The sequence below is a fragment of the Aethalodelphis obliquidens genome, unplaced genomic scaffold (assembly GCF_003676395.1).
Source record: "Aethalodelphis obliquidens isolate GAN/ISIS:26980383/991018 unplaced genomic scaffold, ASM367639v1 scaffold3, whole genome shotgun sequence".
NCBI classification, from domain to species: Eukaryota; Metazoa; Chordata; class Mammalia; order Artiodactyla; family Delphinidae; genus Aethalodelphis; species Aethalodelphis obliquidens.
The window spans coordinates 7,311,524-7,330,984 of record NW_020837947.1 but is presented as its reverse complement, the minus strand read 5'-3'; the positions used below and the strand labels follow the sequence as shown (position 1 = coordinate 7,330,984).

The following is a 19,461-nucleotide window of genomic DNA, read 5'->3' as shown; positions in this document are numbered from 1 at the left end:
GGATGCCGGCTGCCCCTTGTTCACCTACCTTTCCTCCACCTCCACTTCCTTACTCCCGGTAGAGGTTTTTTACCCATTGCTCCACAGTTTAAGCTCCAATGAAAACATTGCATCTGTGAGGGCATACATCTGGAGGAATGCAGGAGTCCTTCAGCTGTGCTAGGGACCATAAAGTCGGCTTCTAATCAACTGACACCAGTGATTCCATAAAAGATCATTTCAAACTCTTTCACGGGATCTGATAGACAAGCTCAGCATTGATTCTGGGCCAGCATGAAAAAGCAAAGAGAGGCCACTGTGCAACCAGGACAGAGCTGCCTGACAGCCCAGGCCGTCGAGGTTCGGGGCTTGCCTGTGAGCCCGGCTGGCGGAGCTGGGCGCTGGTGCCGCAGGGCAGGCCCTTGCTTCGCAGAGTCTGGCTGCCTTTCCAAACAGTCACAGGGGAGTGTGATAAATAAGGGCACCATGAGAGCACATCGCAGGGAGCACCAGCCCCGTGGAGTCAGGGAGCAAGGGGGCCACGTGGAGGTTGAATAGGAATTATGCACGTGAGAGGCGTGGGCTGGTGCTCTAGGCAGCGGGAAGGCCTAGAGTAAGAGGAAGTTAAAGGACAGAGTGCAGTGTGTAAGTTGGGGCCTGAAGAGAGATGAAGCTGGGGAGGTGAGCTGGGGCCGGACCATGGAGGGTCTTCTCTGACGTGCAAAGGGTCTGCTCTTTATCCAAAGAGCAGAGTTTCAAGCCGGGGTTAACAGTGTCAGGTTTGCATTTTAGAGACATGACTCTGATGGCAGGTATGCCTATGAGTTAGAGGGGGACAATGCTATTGGTGAGATGATTCAAAGAATGTTGGTGTAATCAGGTAAGAGATTTCATAAGGACTGGGTCTAGGGTGATGGCACTAAGAATGTTGAGGAGTGGAAGGATCCACAAAAACATATTGGAGGTTGAATTGGCAAAAGGGGGTGATTGAAGGGACGAGGGCCAGAGGGACCAGGGAGCTGGCAGCCGGCCTCCGGGCTGGCAGCACCGTAGGTGGCGGGGCCAGCCCTAGTTTAGTGAATGTCAGAGGTGCCGTCTGCAGGAGGACGCGGAGGGATACTGTTTGGGCTGTTTGTAGCATGAGGTGCCTCTGAGAAATCCAAGTTGAAATGGTGAGAGGCCAGTAGGTTTGATGAGCTGAGTCGGGAGCAAAGTGTGGCCTTGTGATGAAGGTTTGGAAGCCATCTGGATGTAGATAACCACTGAAACCATGGGAGTGACCGAAACCCCGTCTACAGGGAACAGGACAGAGTGAGAGGAAAGAAGGGGGCCCAGGACGGAGCCCTGAGGAACGACAGAGCATCCAGCATAAGCAAAGGGAGAGGAACCAGCCAGGGGATGAGAAGGGATGCAAGAGGGGCAGGAGGGAAACCGGGAGCGTGGGGCAGGGAAGCCAGGGGACAGCGGGTGAGGTCACCAGCCGTCAGAGCTGCCACGGGACCAGGCAGCAAAGACGAGAAGCAGGGCCACTGCACCTGGTGGTGGCAGCAACTGGCGACCTGGCTGGAGCAAAGCCAGAGGGGACATGGAGCAGAGCCGGATTAGGGCAGGTGGAGGTGGGAGGTGACTCTCGTCCGCCAAGGTCAACTGTCAAGTTTTCAAGAATTTTTGAGCCAGTTTAAACACATCCATCATTAAAAATGGAATATATAAAATAGATTAAAAACAGGTAATAAATACGCACACCTCATCGGTTCCTGATTCATTGAGTTCTACTGCATCTGTCCCTGAGGCTGGTGCGTCCACCATAGTCCATGGTGGAGATGCTGCCGCCCATCTCCCCAGAGCCTCACTCGCGACGTCACACTGCTGGTTTGAATCGCTCACATCCACGATGGGCGTATTTACACCACGGAAACAGGGAAATGCTGCTGCACATCAGGACTTTATTTTCTGGAGAGCTGGTTGTTAGACATTTACCAGCACAGCGCTGGGATATGAAGATGTGTAGAAAATAGGAGAGGATGGTGTTTCAAGAATTGCGGTTCTAAAGAACGGAAGAAGGGAGGATGGTGAGGTTGATAGAAGGCTCTTTAAAGAGGAGAGATTTGAATATGTTTCAAGGCGACCACTGATGGGTTAAAGGTGCTGGAGGGAGAAGATGAATCACTACAGCGCGGAGCCCACAAAGACGCCAGGAGATGCTCTCGGGCAGATGTGGGCACAAGTCTTGGGTGTCACATGATGGAAGCAGGAAGGGGAGGGGCAGGGTGCAGTGAAAGGAGGCTGAGGGACTCCTCACTGGTGGCTTCTATGTTCCCTGTGAAGTAGGAGGTGAGGGCTTCTCGGAGTGTTTGGCACTTGGTAGGTCCTCAGTAAATTGTGAAACGAGTGAATGAATGGATGGATGCCAAGAGCACAGGAGCGATGGAACTGTCTAGAGTTTGAGGAGGGCTGAGAACCTGTGAAATCATGACAGAGGAACGCTGGGCAGGGTGACCAGAGGGCTGCTGTGGGGCAGGATGAGCCCAGGCAGTGAGCACAGCGGCTTCCAGACTGAGCAGGGGGCCATGAGGGGGCGCTGTGCGCTCCCGGTACCGTAACGCCTTTCTCCTGTTCCACAGGTATCCTGGCATCTGTCTGCGGTGCTCTTGTGATGCTTCTGCCTGAAACCAAGGGCATCGCCCTGCCAGAAACAGTGGATGATGTAGAAAAACTTGGCAGGTACGGTACAAAATGCAGCACATCCTAATTAAAAGCAGCATTTCAAACCCACTGGGAAAGGACGGTGCTAAGAAAATCGAACATCCAGGGGGGAAAATATAATATTAAATCCCTGTCTTACATCTTAAGCAAAAAGTTCAAAGTAGATTTAAAAGGTTAATGTAAAGCAAATCTGTAAAAGAATACGTTTTATTTTTTAAATGTGGTTATGAAGAGGGAAACATTTCCAAATAAGGTGTTAAAACTCAGAAGGAATCTAAAGGAAAGAGACTGATGATTGGACAAAGTAGAAATAATTTAAATGTGCATCGATAGGCAACCGATGGTGAAAATGATAATATATCTATAAAATAATTGAGATATATCTATATGGAAAGACATGGAGGATTTTCAAGATGGATTACCAAGTGAAAAGTCACAGAACAATGTGTTATAGTATTTATTAAAAAATAAAACCAAGAGTAATCCCTCTCTATAACTAGATGGGAAAATAAATGCTAGTCAGATGATGATAGAAGAACGATAGCTCCATCGATAGATAGATAGGTGAATGATAAGTGATACATAGATAGAAAGAAGATAGGAGAAGGACAGTGAGAAAGACTGAATTTGGGAAAAGGGTGTCTAAATGGTGTACAGGGAAAGTTAATATCCAACCAACATATGAATATGAAATATGTTTTTGTTATATCAAGAAAAATCCACAGTACACATATTCTAATCTCTCTGAAATCTTCCATAATAAAAAGATAGGAAGAGAGAATATGAATATGAGAATGCATAGGAAAAGATCTAAAATGATAAAATATACCCTCTGGGGATAGAAATCGTTCGGGAAGCAGGGTGTAGAAGGGAGGACATTACTTTTATACCCCATAGACTTCTGAATTGTTCGATTTTTTATTTTTTTAATTACAACTCATGGTCTTGTATCATTTGTGAATTTTATTTTTTTTAATTTTTTAAAATTTCTGGCTGCACCGCGTGGCATGTGGGGTCTTAGTTCCCTGACCAGGGATCAAACCTGTGTCCCCTGCATTGGAAGTGTGGAGTCTTAACCACTGAACTGCCAGGGAAGTCCTCATTTGTGAATTTAAAAAAAATAATTTAACAGCTAATTTTATTTATTTACTTTAAATTTATTTTTGGTTGCATTGGGTCTTCATTGCTGGGCACGGGCTTTCTCTAGTTGTAGTGAGCGGGGCTGCTCTTCGTTGTGGTGCGCGGGGTTCTCATTGTGGTGGCTTCTCTTTTTGCGGAGCACAGGCTGTGGGCACGCAGGCTCAGTAGTTGTGGCTCGCGGGCTCTAGAGCGCAGGCTCGGTAGTTGTGGTGCACAGGTTTAGTTGCTCCACGGCATGTGGGATCTTAGTTCCTGGACCAGGGATCGAACCTGTGTCCCCTGCATTGGCAGGCGAATTCTTAACCACTGCACCACCAGAGAAGCTCCTAACAGCTAATTTTAAAAATAAAAATCCATCTTCTTCTAAACAGTGACCTAGAAATTAAGAGTATGGATCTCTAAATTTTTAAAAAGTTTATCAAAAGTATTTATGACAAGACTGAAATGTTAGTAACCTCATGGCAGTTCTATTCTTCACTTGACAGACTGGGAAGAGAATAGAAACCGACATTTTTTAGGTCCTTATATACGTGATCAATGGTTTCATATATGTCATTTCATTTACTACTCAAAGTATTCTGTGCAATACAAGTTCTTATCCTTACTTTTTTGTATACTAGGAAATCTATGCTCAGAGAGACTTCACAACTTCTACATGCTAGTACTGGGATTGATATTGTCCAGTGTACAGGTGTGACTGTTGTTTTGAGTAGTTTTATTATCTTATGCTGTATCCTACTTGATTATGAGTATTTTAATAGCAAGAATCCCCTGGTAGTATTGGAAATTTCTCTCTTCATATCCTCTTTTAATGAGGTCCCATCCCCCTCCCCAGAGATAGGCAACCATCGCTCAGAAGTATTTCAACCAGACCTTTAAAACCTATACAGTGATTTCATAGTCCTATTTCTTGATGCTATTTTGAAAAATAAGATTGACGAATCATCTCAGAACTTTCCTAAGAAAGGCTTATCAGTGTACTCAAAACCAAACCACCAGCTGACTTCTAACAGGACTGGCCAATCAGAGCACAGGTGGACATTCGTCCATGAAGTAACCCAATCAGATTCTTGTGCTTGTTTGTAAGTAAACTGATAGGTAATGGCTTATTCCTCAACCAAAGCTCTACCTATGTTTTACCGTAAAACAATGCTACGTGAAGTCTGAGGTGTGATGGGAGATTCTCTTTAAGACATTGCCATTTTATAAACCAAAATTAAGTTAAGAAATTTATAAAAGGGGGGACTTCCCTGGTGGTCCAGTAGTTATGAATCTGCCTTCCAATGCAGGGGACTCGTGCTCGATCCCTGGTTGGGGAACTAAGATCTCACGTGCCACGAGGAAACTAAGCCCACACGCCACAACTACTGAGCCCCTGTGCCACAACTAGAGCGAAGCCCGTGTGCCACAATGAAAGATCCCGAGCGCTGCAACTAAGACCCGACGCAGCCATAAATAAATAAATAAATATTTTTTTAAAAAAGAAATTTATAAAAGGTATCAAAACTGTCCTCTTGAGTGTTACATCATGGAAAGACTTGCATCATCCAGAAAGGATAAACATGCTGCTAGCTGTGTCATCACAGACAATTATTTGGTTTGTATGAGCGTATGGGGGCCAGATCAGGGTGGGCGGTGTCCAACCCTGTCACTCCAATTGCAGTCATGCTAACAGACCAAAGGAAAGAAAGAAGACTATTTAAGGTTAGATAAAGCAGGGGAAATGGTGAGAAAGGAAATAGGATTATCTTCAAATAAGATATCCAAACTTTAAGGGCAACTTCTCATGGGCTGATGTGCCCTGCGGGATCTGTTCAGGGCTGGGGTACGCAGGAGAGCATCCCGGCCGGGATTATAGGGTCAAAAGTAAGAAGTTCAGTGCTGACTGTTGGTGGCACAAGCCTGGGAATGTGTCACTGGAGTTTTAAGACGTCTAACTCAGTGGTGCAGAGTTCTTTTCCTGCACATCTGCTGCCCTCTCTTGTGAATGCCCTCTGTGCCAACCCTCCAGCGACAGGCACTGCATTCTTCTTTTTGACTCGACTCCATTTGCTGCTGCTCGTTTATAGTGAGCGTGATAGACTCATTCTTGATCCCCAAACCAGTCAGAAGTCAGATTTTCGAACTCATCAGGAAAAAGTGGAGGAAGAGGGAGTGATTTGAGATCAAGACTCTTTTGCCAATTCAATCATATTAAAAATAGAATTAAACAATTGGAAGAGATGGAGTTTTGGAGGTGAGAAGGCCATCTCAATGCTGTGCAGGGAAAATTAATATCCAAGCAGTACATACACAGGAAGAATTCGACCAACAAAAATTCAACTTACATGAATTTTTTTCTGTTTGTAAATTTTCATAATTAAAAAATTGGGTAAATTAATTAATTATGCCTGGTCCCTACCCTTGAAAAAACGTCTAATAAAAGTCTGATCTATGGTTTTACAAGTTAAGCACATTGATTGCATTCGATAATCACTTACTCAGGAACAAAAACTACTTAGCCCCAAGTTACGGAAACCTGTTAGCATTTTCCCTTCTACAACAGCACTTAGTCATTTTCTCATTTCTGCTTCTTTTGTTCACATCAGCAGCTCATTTCCAAACCATCTGTTACAGAGTAGAAATTCATAAAGAATTTATATGTGCTATAATGCTAATTAACCCCTGCCTAGGGATTGAGGGCAGGCCAAAAATGACTTGGAGACAGTTAATTTTGTTCCCTTTGAGTTGGGTTTTTATGAGCAGTTACGCATGAGTGTATTCGATCAAAACCAACTATGAAATTGAGTAATAACAAAAAGACTTCCTTCTCACTAGTTGTGTAATCTTTTATAAGGACTTTCTCTTTTCTCCTTTGTTTTGTTAGTCCACATTCCTATAAATGTGGCAGAAAAAAGAAAACTCAAGTTTTGAGCTCTCACCTTTGAGCCCCCTGCCAGAGATGCAAGGAAAGAGCTATTCAGGCTGGTCCCCCAAGGAACCGACGTGCCTTGCAGAGACGTGTGTGTGTCCACTTCAGCTGTGCAGCTCCAAGTGTTTTTAATACTTTACATAGACATTCAGACTATCCAGAGTATTTTTATACGATGTCGGATGAATCAAGACTCATCGTGCCGTCAAAGTTTCTGGGAACATGTAATATGTGACCGGTTTAGCCAAGAGCCCGTTGTGTGCACAGCTCCTCCTGAGGTTTTTTCTCACGCTGGGGCAGTGTCTCTGACCCACTGGGTTACAGAGAGACAAGAGAAGCCCCACCCAGTTCTCAATGACGGTTCCATCAGGAATGCAAGATGTGCAAACCAAGGATCTGGGGCAAGTGTACAGAAATGGGCTCATCAAATCTAATCAAGACATGGAGGCTCTGAACTGAGGGTTCTGATGATTCCAGGGAAGATGAAGATTTGGGAATCTTGTTAATGCGGAGACTGAATCTAAGGACCTCGGGCCACCTGGCTCTGAGCCTTTGCTTTCTCTTCTCACCTTGAGCCCCTTAAGCTCCTGGAGCATCTAGGGTTGCAGGCACTTTTAGGCCTTTTCCCAGAAATAAGAACAAATCTGCTGGACAATCCAAGGATTTGGCTCTATTGTTTGTAAAATCAGATTGGTCCTGAGATGATTCAGGGTAACTGCGGTCCTCCTTTAGTCCTCCTTTATGTGGCCTAGAGCCACATATTCAGTGTTTTATTGGTGAAAGCCATGGACTATGACTTCATGGGTCTTCAGATTTTAATCATACAGGGATATTTATCTTATATGTGTGAGTTCAGCTCTATGATGATGCCCATGGTCAAGAGTGAAAATTATGGACAAATCTCATTCAATCTTGACACTTTTGCCTTGTCTTGGGAAGAAGCTTACATTTTAGTTTGAAAGAAAGGTCAGTTATATCCATGCTTAAAAGAATGAGCAGAAGTTTATATTGTACATGACTTTACAGGTACTAATAAGGGATTGGATCTTTCTTTTTTGTTACTGAGACTTTTTGAAATGTGGAGTTTAAATACAAATATGCTGTCTTTATGATGTCCTGCTTTCTATGTCACATTTGTTATATTTTCAGGTTCAGTATGTATCTTATGCAGAATTGTTTAATGAATTATTTTGGGTGGACAGGTAAAATGGGAGCCAAAGGGAAACCTTGCCAGTGAGGAAGAAAGTTTCTATGTGAACGTGTGACGATATGTACGGTGTACGTGCTAATTGTAAAATAAGTTTTTAATCCTTAAAGCACATCAGAATTGAATATGAATACTTTATTTTTCAATGAAATAAACACAGTTCTTTAAGGGTGTAATGCTGCACTTACCCTTTATTCATACACCCTTGCATTTTTGTTTCTTTTGCATTTTTCTCTTTGCTGTGAGATGACTGTTGCTTCTTGATACTATCACCTTGGAATTGTATTTTGAGTTGACATTTGGGTTCTGATAACAATAAAAAAATGTAAATTGTCAAGAAAAATCAATTGGCATCCTTTCTCTTCTTTCTGAACGTGAGTCACTGTAAAACACTCTTCCCATGTGACAAAGTATACTACATATCCAGGCAGCCAATTACTGATGGAAATTAAATAGTCCACCTTCAGTATATGTTCGTTGCTCCTTTCCAGGCTCTTGGCACCATTCCTAGACTCATATGTGACCCAGAATACCATTCAGACTCTTAGTTGGTCTTGTGTTACGACACTTCCATTGCCCGGTTTACTTCTCAGAATACAGCTGTCTGCCCAGGGTCTCCTGTGCTGGGCTAGAGTCAAGTTGTCAGTAACAGATTTCATTCCCAAGAACAGAATTTGCGCTCATGATTCCCCATATATGCTGCAGCTTTGAAAACATTCATCCCAGTGCCAAAAATAAAGACATTAAAGATGTGTGACAAGGTAAATATATAGGTGACTTACTAGGGCTTCTATAGTCATCTTACAGGCTTCTCGTTCCTCTCTTCCTTATGAGAGGGAACGAAATCACTCAGGTCTGTAAGAGTTACACCATTTACAATTGGTAGGATGAACGAAGAGCATGAAAACAGTGAAAATCAAAAAATTAAGTCAAAGGAAGTACAGAGTTTATTTTCAACAAATGTCATAGCTGTACTGCCTCATTATTACAGAATCCAGCAGTCCATGGACAGGAACAAGTTATCCACAGCAATACAAACAAATGTTGCGGTTGGCAGTAGCTGGTAGCTAAGTACAGTGTCAAACTTAGTTTGATTACTGTCAATTAGTTTTGAGTACGCTGAATTCCCTACCCAGGTTCCAGCTTCAGATCTGCTGATGCTTCACTCTGCCTCCCATCTAATTAATTCTTTCTCATTGTTTCTTCAATCCAAGTGACAAACTTTGAGACACGAACATACACACCAGGCTTATTGGGGCGTGCACAGCCAAGACCCCATGAAGTGACTCCTTGTAAAATGTATTTGTCCTTCTCAAAGCAAACCAGAGGCCCTCCACTGTCACCCTACACAGAGGAAGGGAAAAAACCATGAGAGGATTAAGCTTCCATCCTTTTAGTATGGGATGTCATCCTTCTATTACCCAAATGTAAGTTGTTCCCAGTATTTGAACATCCCTTTCCAACCAGAAAGGAACTTAGTGACATATTATTGGAACATCTGCTGTGCTTCAGTACTAGGCAATGTACGTTTAACGAAACCGTACCATTTAGTGTTTCCCAGGGGGAAAAGAAATCCCTTGTGAAAACTGTATTCATCCCTTCAAGCCTTGGGGTTTCTCTTAGGGAGGGTAACCCCAGGAACAATCTTAAAGGAGGTGTGGGAGGGTCTTTGTCTTATACCAACCTCCCTTTCCTACTAGAAAGGCCACGTCCCGAGTCCCACCCAAGATCCCCCTCCCAGAGGCGTAGGGGCTGTTGCCGTGATGGTGCTTAACTATTCCCTTACAACCAGTGGGGAACTCAAGGCCGAAGAAATCACCCTAGATGACCTGAATCAGCCTTCAGAGACACACTTAAAAGGTTTCTGGGCAACATTTAGACTGTGGCCTTCAACTGACAAATCCTTCTCGAATTTGCTGCTTTGGGGCTGAAATGTCTAAGGGGCCAAAACAGGCCAACACAAGATGAACTTTGATGTCTTTAGTCTTTTGTTACCTGGCAGCTGTCAGCACCTCCAGTCAGATGCCCCGCACACAGCTCGGTGGGTTTGACTCTCCCATTCAGATACTCATAGCGATTGCACACCTTGTTTTCAATCACAGGCAGCCGGGCTTCCTTGAGCAAGCCAGCGCCGTAAGTGCCTGTGTTTAAAAAGATGAAACGCATGGTGACTGGATCGAAAACGTGTCCGCAAGGAAGCTTCCAGAACAACAGAGCAGCAATGATAGATCTCATGTTCATCGTGAGGTTGGATAAAACAAGAAGTCAGTTCCTGGTACTAGTAGAAATCTTTCTTTTTTCTTTTTGACCCTTGAAAGTATACACATTATATAAGATTTCATGTTCCCAAGACCTAGACTTAATTAACCTGGGCTTCTTTATGGGATTTTGAGGTTGGTTTGTGTTGTTATTTTTTGGTTTCTTTTTTTTTTTAAACTATAAAGAAATTTACTTTTAATGTATAAAGAGAGATTGAGAAATAGTAGTGCTACTATTTTCATATATTCCCTTCTAGGATTTTTATACGCTTCTTTTACTACTTATATCATAGTGCACATTTTTTCCACACAAAGTTATATCATAAAGACTTTCATAAACCTACAATCTGTATAATTAATATTTTAGTTGGGAGTGACTGATGAATGGGTTTGGGATTTCCTTTTGGGGTGAGGCAAGTGTTCTGTAAACAGTGGGGACGGTTGCACAACGTGGTGCAGGTGCTAAATGCCACGTTGTACTCTTCAAAATAGTTAAAAAAAGTAAATTTTACGTTACGTATATTTTACCACAATATTTTAAAAAAAGAACAACTGTCATTTACTGACAATTAACTTTTTCAGGCACAAGCTCATTATGTGGTGTAGCTCATTTCATCCTTAAAACAGTCCGATCACCTAGGCACTTTTGTCGTTCCTATTGTACAGTTAAGGAAACTGAGGCTTAGGAAGGGTGTGTAGTTTGCCCAGGATCACCCAGCAGGTACGGTGGAGCTGGGATTTGAACTTGGGTCTGCAACATCATGGCCCAAACTCTTCACCACCACGTTCATTGGCTACAACAGCTGCTCTCAACGTGTCACTTCTTTGTTCCTACAGGTTATTCATATTCCTTAGTATTTTCTTAAGTCTAAGTTCTGAGGGATTATATAGACATATTTATGGTTCCCAATATCTTTGCCAAATATTTTCTAAACAGGTGTGACAGTGTAAACTGTCACTAGAAAAAAAGCAGCGCACAACAACCTTCTGAGTGTGTGGTGTCTAATGATTGCTAATGTGATGGGTGGACATTGTCTTAATTTATTTCCTAATTTACATTTCTTTTCCGATTAGGGCCAGTAAAGATTCTTTGATGTGCTTGTTTTCCTCACTGTACTTCTTTCTTCGTGAGAAAAACTGCTTTTTCTTACTTTGGCAAATGGAAATAGAACCCGTGCACAATCACAAGAAGTGATGATGTTTTCCAGATGGACACACCCAGGTACGTCTCAGCATTTTCACAAATAATCCAGTTTTCCAATTTTGCAAGCCCAGCTTTCATGAGTTTTGCAAAATCTTTGCGTTGCCAGCGTGAAACAGCCAGGAAATAAGGTACTTGCTTCTTCTCCAAAGACTTTTAATAAAATCGGAAAATTGTCTTGAGTTCAGAAAACTTACACTGGAGTTGACGGGAGCACCTAAGAGAACCACCATCTGGAAAGAAGAGGCGAGTCCCAGCCCTGGGCAGGCAGAGCCACTGAGGACGAAAGTCCTGACCACAGAAGCATTGGGTAGCGGATGCATTTTCTGAATTGGGTGGATATGCAGAGGGTGCGGCCTTCTCAAAAATTTTTGCTGAAAATTAATTTAACTGAGTGCCCTGCTCTTATATCTGCTTTCTGAGCAAGACAGGCATCCTGAGTCTAGGGACAAATCCACTGCTAGTTGACCAGACGCCTTCGTGGTCTGTGCAGAGGTGCTGCCATCGTGTGGCCACAGGAGAGATGGCGTTTCTGAGGCTGAGGGTGACCTAGGGACCTGATGGGGTGGTGGGGACGTCGAAGCAGGTCCCCGAAAATACCCAGCGATTGCTGATGAGGGGCTGACATGAATGACCCCCTTGACATCAACCCTTACCTTGCTTTGGAATACGGAAGTCAGGGAAAGCCTGGAGACTAAAGGGGAGAATTCTGACCTCACACGGAGAGGCTGATGGATCTGATGTCATTACTGACACATAGAAAATCGGTAAACAGACCTGACTCATGTTTTGTGACTCCTGATCCAATGAATACATTGAGAATCATTTTCTCCAGTTAGACATTCAGACGAGGCCTGGAGAGACAGGGGCACCCAGTGCAGGGTGATAGTTAGAAAAGTGTGGGTGCTGGGTGAGACAGAAGAAACAGTGAATGGGCTTGCGGGGGTCTGGCAGGCCTGGGTTCCATCAGGGCTCAGCTACACACAGGTTATGTGGTACTTATTGATGACAGTGACAGTGGTGATGACGGGGAGGGTTGGGGGCCGACCATGACGGCGATGGTGATGATGATGATCCTGAGATGGTGAGGGTGATGGTGAGGACGGTGGTGGTGAGGACGGTGTCCATGGTGATGGTGGTGGTGATGATGGTGGTGATGGCGGTGGTGGTCGTATCATAGGTACAGGAGCTGCTGAAATACCATCTCCAAAGCACTGAGCTCTCCATATGCACTATCCCAATCCTCACAGTGACCTCATAGGGTGGCACAGATGAGGAAACCAAGGCTAACATGTAGAACGTAATTTGAAAACACGGATTTTATGGATGAGGGCTTAGATGCCAAATGGTACAAAGAGGTAAGGTGACTTGTCCCGTTCGCCCAGCTGGTGGCAGAACCAGAACTACTTTCCAGGGTTCCTGACTCCCACTCCGGTGCTCCGACCAATGCTTCTGAGAAAGTGAGGCAGAGATCTAGGACATTCTTATAATGTTCCTAGGCCCGAGTCTGAAGGGTATAATAATAATTTTTATTATAATATAATACAGGGCATACTGCAAAGAGAAGACGGGATTCCCAAAATATAGTACCAGCTGCTGAGCCAGGATCCTGCAGAAACGTTTCCTCTCTCATCCTCACCCCGTCAACCAATACCAAATACCATCCTAGAATTGGGACCTTTCTTTCTTTTCTCTGCTGTCAGTCTGCCCTACCCCCAACAACGTCTCCACACAGAGCCAGGCAAGTGGGTATTGGGGGAGACTAGTTTAACTATAATTTTTGTTGTTGATTTGCACCATGTTTGGGAACTCTGTGCGCTTAATTCACATGAACGACAATCTAACACCCTTAATTTGTAGCTTGTGTCAAAACCCTACTTACCTGGGGACACAATATTAACCTTGGATTTTTGGGGTCAGAGTCTCAAGGAAACACTACCCTTCCCCTCATCCATGTCCCCTGATGACTGATTATAGAGACGGAGGCAGATGTCCAGACAAAGTCAGGAAGGGAGTGGACCTCACTCACTGATAGAAATCGGTACACATGCTCATTTTCCCATGTAGGTTGCAGGTCAGAACAAGTTCATCATGTGAGTCACAGAATTTATCTTACCTTGGGTTTCTCCCCAGCCAGTGATGTAACATACTGTCCGGTCCGCGACCACATAATTCGGGGATGGCAGGCAAGCTGGGATTACCTTTTCGGTGATGATGGCAGGGCTGAAAGGAAAACATCAAAAGTTACATTTGACTGCCCTGCTGGGAGACTTCTGCCATTCATCGGTTGGTCACAAGATCCCACCTGCCCCAGAGCCCCAGAACGCTCTGAGCTGGTATTTCTTCCTTGCTTCACTGACACAGCGCAATGTAGAAAACAACTTTTCATCCCCACATTTGCCTGTAGTATCTTATGAGTCAAAAAAAAAAAAAAAAAAAATAGAACATTTTGTTTTAAAGGCACCAGTTGTGGACAAGAAACTAGAGGTGGGAACAGAGATGACAATGACATTTAAGGTCTATTCTCGCACTATGGGAATTTTATACCAGGTGCACACTTCTAGATGAAGTTAAGAGGGCTGCAGTCAGCAGGTGGACCATTCAGCTGAAATACAATCACAGGGCTTTAATAATAGCAAGGGCCTTGTGCCACTAGGAGCAGAAGCTGCTCTATCTTCGGGTCCTCAGTTTCCTCACCCATGAATGTTACAACACCATGGCTGGAAGAATCCAATATAATGCAAGATACCAAGTCAAAGAGGATTAGAAGTAAGTACCTTGCGTAAGCAAGGTAGTGTTGTTTTCCAAAAACTTTCACGTTAGAGTTCCAGAGAATCAAATAGTAGAACTTTGATTTTTAGACTTGATTCTATTTTAGTAAGTTCAGGAGGAAAACCCACTGAAGATGAGAAATGCCTGATTCTGATTAAGAACCATCATGGCCTTCAACTTTGAAGCAGACACACGCTGTCAGAGCTACCAGAACAGATTGGCGTCTCACGTGGAGTGGGGGCCACAGTCATCACGGTATAGGTTCCCCTCGTGGAACGCCAATGCCTGAGACTCTTGGGGTTTGGGGGGCCTGGGGGTGGGTACCCGAAAGCCCAAGCGTATCAGTCTATCGGAGAACACATCCAGAACCCACGTTCACTAAATGACTTGCTCGAGGATCACAGCGTTCCTGATGGCCCCAGGGGACCATGGAGAAAAGCGAATCAGCTCCTTTTTTAGGCTAAGTGAAGAAGGCCCTTTCTTTCCTTTCCAGAGTGTCCAAATACCCCAGGGAGTCACTCAGTTTACTGACCCAGAAAACTTGTGAAGTGTTTTCTGTCCAGACCCAGCGAGCCTCACTCAGACTCTTGACCCCTGGGCTGGCCACATCCTTGTCACCGTCACCGCCGTCCCGCTGTCACCTGGAGCCCATCATGCATGGCCGATGGGCTCTGCGTGCCTTGCTGACTGTCCCAAATGTGCCTATTCTCAAAATAGCAGTCTGTTTACTTAGCTGTCTCCCTCGTGACCTATTTCCAAATACTGCTCACTTTAAATGACGTTAACAAATTTATCATTTTGTCAGACTTAATAAAACCCCATTTCAACAGGAAACATAAAACCAGAGATAGGAAGAAGGAGAATTTGCACTTGTGAATTGTGAGTGTGTGTGTGTGTTTACATCGCCTTTTATGAAGTGCTTCGAAATATACATAATCCCATTGGATTTCCCCAAATATATTATTACATTGAAAAGAGAGTGTCAACCTGGAATAATTGAATAATTCTCTGATTATGAATGTATATTAGCTGACTGGGGAACATTAAGTGAGAGAGTTTGAGGGGTAACCTGTACCTCATGTTTCAACTCGCTCTTTTTCCGCAAGAGGAAACTGTGTCCTGGTGCCTTTGTCGTGACCACGGCTAGTAAGAGGCAGGCGGGGCTGAGCCCAGGTTTTCTCACTTGAAGGTCAATGCCTGTCCCAAAGCCCCGTGCCTTTGGGGTCCTAGACGGGGCTGCCCACACACAACTCTGTTACGGCTCATAAACCCAGCGATGAGCGGATGTTCTCACTGCTCACAGGGTGAGAGTCACGGGCGAGCCAGTACCTGCTCAGCTTGAGCAAGGCCATGTCGGCCCGAGTGGGCTCCGGGAACAGCTTGGCCACTTGTATTTCCTGGACACTGTCTTCAACGGCGGTCTCTTGGTGTGCGCCCAGGATGACCTTGTATGATGCCGGCCCTGAGTAGCTAGAGAAGACAGCAACGTTAGGAACAAAATCTGGGCCAGCCCTTCATCGGGTGCCCTTCTGAGCCACAGCACTGCGTCTTCTCCCCACTGGGCTACGTACCATCAGAGACCTCCGAGTGGCAAGAAACAAGTTCACGGTTTACCTGAACCTGGCTGTTAAGGAATGTTCTCGGGGCTGCTTTCGGCCTGACCACAGAGGAAGAATGACACTAACACTGAAGTTGGCGCAGGGCAGATAGGGGTCTGTCTGCTTCGTTTCTCTCTAGAAACACCTCCTCCTCTCTCGTCCAATGGCCCTGGCAATTCTGCCTCAGGCCCTTCTCATCCACTCCCTGGTCCCCAGTGTCACTGCCATGAAAGGAAGGAGGGAAGGAAGGGGAGGGGACAGGGAAGGGGAGAGGGGAGGAGAAAAGGTGAAGGAAAGGAGAGAGGGGGAGGCGGAAGTCTTTAAGACGAGTGAGTCTTTGTGTCAGGGGTCCCCTAAACATACCTGTCCAGGCAGTGGGCAGCAGTCAACACCCACTCTGGGGATATTAAAGTGCCTCCACAGAAGTGGCTTCTAGAAGGAAATCTAGAAGGAAAACGTGCCAGGATTTTAGTTCAAACCTGATGATTTATTCCTCAGAAAGCCCGGAAGTGGTGCTCACTCTGTTGTGATATCGCTGACGTTCCCAAAGGACAAGGTGACCAGCCCGTCATCGGGATGGTGGGAGCTTTGAGCTGTGCTCCTGTGGTGGGTTCTCAGGAGGTCACTACACCACTCTGGAAGGTGGCTGGCGCGCAGGCGAGGCCCAGCAAAGCCATGCGACTCCAACAGAGGGTCCACGCCCATGGCTTTGACCCTTTGGCCCTGGACTCCAGCTCCCTGTCCCTTCTTTTTGACAAGATCTATGCAAGACCCGATGAGTCATTCTTCAGGGAACTAAATGGGATCCTGAGTAGCCGTGATTCACGGGCATCTGCTAATCTTACCTGAGAAAGTTCGCTCTGGGGGGAACGTCCCCTAAATCATTTACTTTATTGGACTGCTTAGGCACGGGGTCGCTCATAAAATTTGTGTGAGCCGCTCCGAAGCCCATCATAATGAAAGGGACACAAATAGTAAGTGAATGACCAGCAAGGCGATTATCAATCTGGAAATAGACCACAGCGCATCTTGGGAAAGAGGGAATATGAGATACGTGAAAGGTGAAGGCTCTGTATCTCAAGCAGTTACTAAATGATAAGACAAATAAAAGAAAAGGCAACTCAACCAGGGAATGAAATAGACTGTTTTCATTCATCGATAGCATCTCACAAGCGGAAGGAAGGAAGACCACTGAGCACAGCGATTGGGCACATGCGCTCTGGTGCAACATCAAAAGCAGATCAGCCTGTTTCCCGCGTGTGCTTCGAATGAGACCAAATGGGCTTATTAAAGGCGAGCGCCACTGAAAGATAACCTGAACCTTCTGGGTCATGTAGGATGGGGACTGATCACTCTTAAATTACGGCGATCCTGAGCTACCCTTCACTGAAGAAGGTGCGTTTTGCAAATAGGTGAGCACCCTTTGATTAAATTCAGTAGTTCACAAAACTGTGGAAGGAAGGAAGGAAAGAAAGAAAGAAAAAAAAGAAGAGACTCTGTGATATATTATAGATAATTTCATCTTTACCCTCCCCCTCCAGGTGTCCCATTTCTAAAAATATCCCTTTCTCTTCATTTGACAAAGTAACAGTGGGTATCTGTCTAAACCCTCAAGGCATCTTCCATACTTTTTCAGCAATATTGGAACTTAGTGTAAATTGCTACATTTATCAATTTTGATGATAGCTGCCCAGATCAAAAAAAAAAAAAAAGTTCTAATTCTGACTGTTTTCAAACTGAAGAACATAGAAAAGAATATAACAAAAAAAGAAGCAGACTCACAGATATAGAGAACAAACTAGTGGTTACCAGCGGGGAGAGGGAAGGGAGGAGGGGCTATATAAGGAGGGGGAGTGAGAGGTTCAAACTGTTAGGTATAAAATAAGCTACAAGAATATATCGTACTACACAGGGAATATAACCAATATTTTATAATAACTATAAATGGAGTATAACCTTTAAAAATGGTGAATCACTATATTGTACAACTGTAACATATTGTACAGCATCTATGCCTCAACTAAAAAACATAGAAAATATTTTTTATAGTTTTCCTTACCCCTTTGCAGAACTTAGAGGCAGGTACTGATACTGAGGGTATGTGGATTTAGTGTGAATGTAGAAAGGTTTTGCAAGGAGTACACAGGAGGATGGAATACACTGTTTCTGGAAATGGTGTTACCTTTTTCGAAGGCTGACTTGCCAGGGCCAGGAGTGTGGGGTGGACACGCACCCACCTACAACCCTTCCAGGACACTTCTTCGGCTCTATCTGGGGCTTTCCACAATCAAATGAAGAGGAAGCTGTGGCACAAAGTGGGAAAAATTTGCATTTGAAGTCGTGAGAGAGCAACTCATGATAAATTCATGGCTCATGGCTGAAGCACTGAATTTTTGACATCCCAAAGCCCAAACTAAATAGTAAAATCATAAACAACTTTTGGAATATTTTTTCTAAGTTTCAAGAGTGGTAGGGGACAACAACATTTCCTTCTCCTTTCAAGAAAATATAAGTACTTTTTTTTTTTTTTACTGCTTTCTTAAGGAAGTGATTAAATAAATTTGGAAGAGTTAGGCATTAGAATGAGAGCTTTTTGGAGAGGAGCTTGACTGACACAAATTGTTATTCTGACTTGATGTGAATATCTAGAGAGTGAACCATCGTCACCATCATCATCTGAACCATGTAAAGTTTATTGAAAACCATAACTGTCATCCCCATTGAAAGGCACTAAGAGTATTTTTAAAATGTGAATCTCTGTGTGTGCACGTATGTGTGCGTGTGTTTGTGTGTGCACGCATGTGTGCGTGTGTGTGTGTCTGTGTGTGTAGCAAGGATAACAGTCCTAAACTGAAATAATGGCTTCTCTCAGCCAGTTTCAGGATGACTCTTCCAGGGAGCCTCCCAAGACTAACCCAATGCCACGGAGATGACTTCTGTTCGCTTGCCTTCCTCTCTATTCACTCTCCCACCTGCTTTCTCTCTCCACCTGGCTTGCAGGGTTCCTGGAGATTAGGGTTAATGCTCCATCTCTGGTTGGTGCCACTTACTAATGTCTAGAACAGTTCAGGGGCTACACAAGGTATTCATAAAGGGCTTCTCCACTGTCTGGAGTCCTTTAAGATCTTCAAAAACAGAAGCATAAATCATCTTGATAATGACATTACAAGGAGAAATTTTTTGCTCTTAATCAACCAAGAGATTCTATCCTCTAGTGAATCTGGAATCTGAATTTTCCAAATACCTTTCCAATTGTCTTGGCCTATTCTGAGAATCTATATACAGAAGTTGTTTTTTTTTTTTTTAAAGAAGCATGCAATATAATGAAATCCTACTCTCTAACACTGACCTTAATTTCTCTTACTGTGTCTTACACAGAATAGACTTACAGAAATGGACTAAGAAAAGAATAACTACAGATATTATGGTACCCCGGTCTTAGTATTCGAAACAAAACTGAAGTTCTATTTATTTTTAATTACTTACTATTTGTACTGTTAGTGTTGGTGGAATTGAAATGAGTTGTTAAAACCAATTAACAAAAATTTACAATTTAAAATAAACGAATATAAATAAATAAAATTATGTTTAAAATGGGCATCTTTCAAATTTATTTTCATTTTATTTATTTATTTGCAATACGCGGGCCTCTCACTGCTGTGGCCTCTCCCGTTGCGGAGCACAGGCTC

General features: G+C 44.0%; 2 protein-coding genes across 8 annotated transcripts in view; one reads left to right on the top strand and one right to left on the bottom strand.

Annotated features, from left to right (window-relative positions):
• SLC22A3 (solute carrier family 22 member 3) overlaps positions 1–8,280 on the top strand; it is an 88,385-nt gene extending 80,105 nt beyond the window's left edge. Inside the window, exons 10-11 of the mRNA XM_027081876.1 lie at positions 2,604–2,703; positions 6,692–8,280. Coding sequence (XP_026937677.1) covers positions 2,604–2,703; positions 6,692–6,752 — 161 coding nt within the window. The 3' untranslated portion in view covers positions 6,753–8,280. The remainder of the gene's footprint in view (positions 1–2,603; positions 2,704–6,691) is intronic.
• A 587-nt stretch (positions 8,281–8,867) lies between these two features.
• PLG (plasminogen) overlaps positions 8,868–19,461 on the bottom strand; it is a 44,181-nt gene continuing 33,587 nt past the window's right edge. For 2 of the 7 annotated variants that reach the window (XM_027079237.1, XM_027079211.1), the window contains 6 exons: positions 17,955–18,075; positions 16,136–16,216; positions 15,504–15,644; positions 13,519–13,625; positions 9,939–10,084; positions 9,126–9,287 (listed from right to left, as the gene is read on the bottom strand). In XM_027079237.1, the coding sequence (XP_026935038.1) occupies positions 9,126–9,287; positions 9,939–10,084; positions 13,519–13,625; positions 15,504–15,644; positions 16,136–16,216; positions 17,955–18,075 (758 nt within the window). Of the gene's footprint in view, positions 9,288–9,938; positions 10,085–13,518; positions 13,626–15,503; positions 15,645–15,733; positions 15,738–16,131; positions 16,217–17,954; positions 18,076–19,461 lie in introns of all 7 variants that reach the window. The other 5 variants (XM_027079228.1, XM_027079244.1, XM_027079247.1 and 2 more) reach the window with 4 other exon arrangements.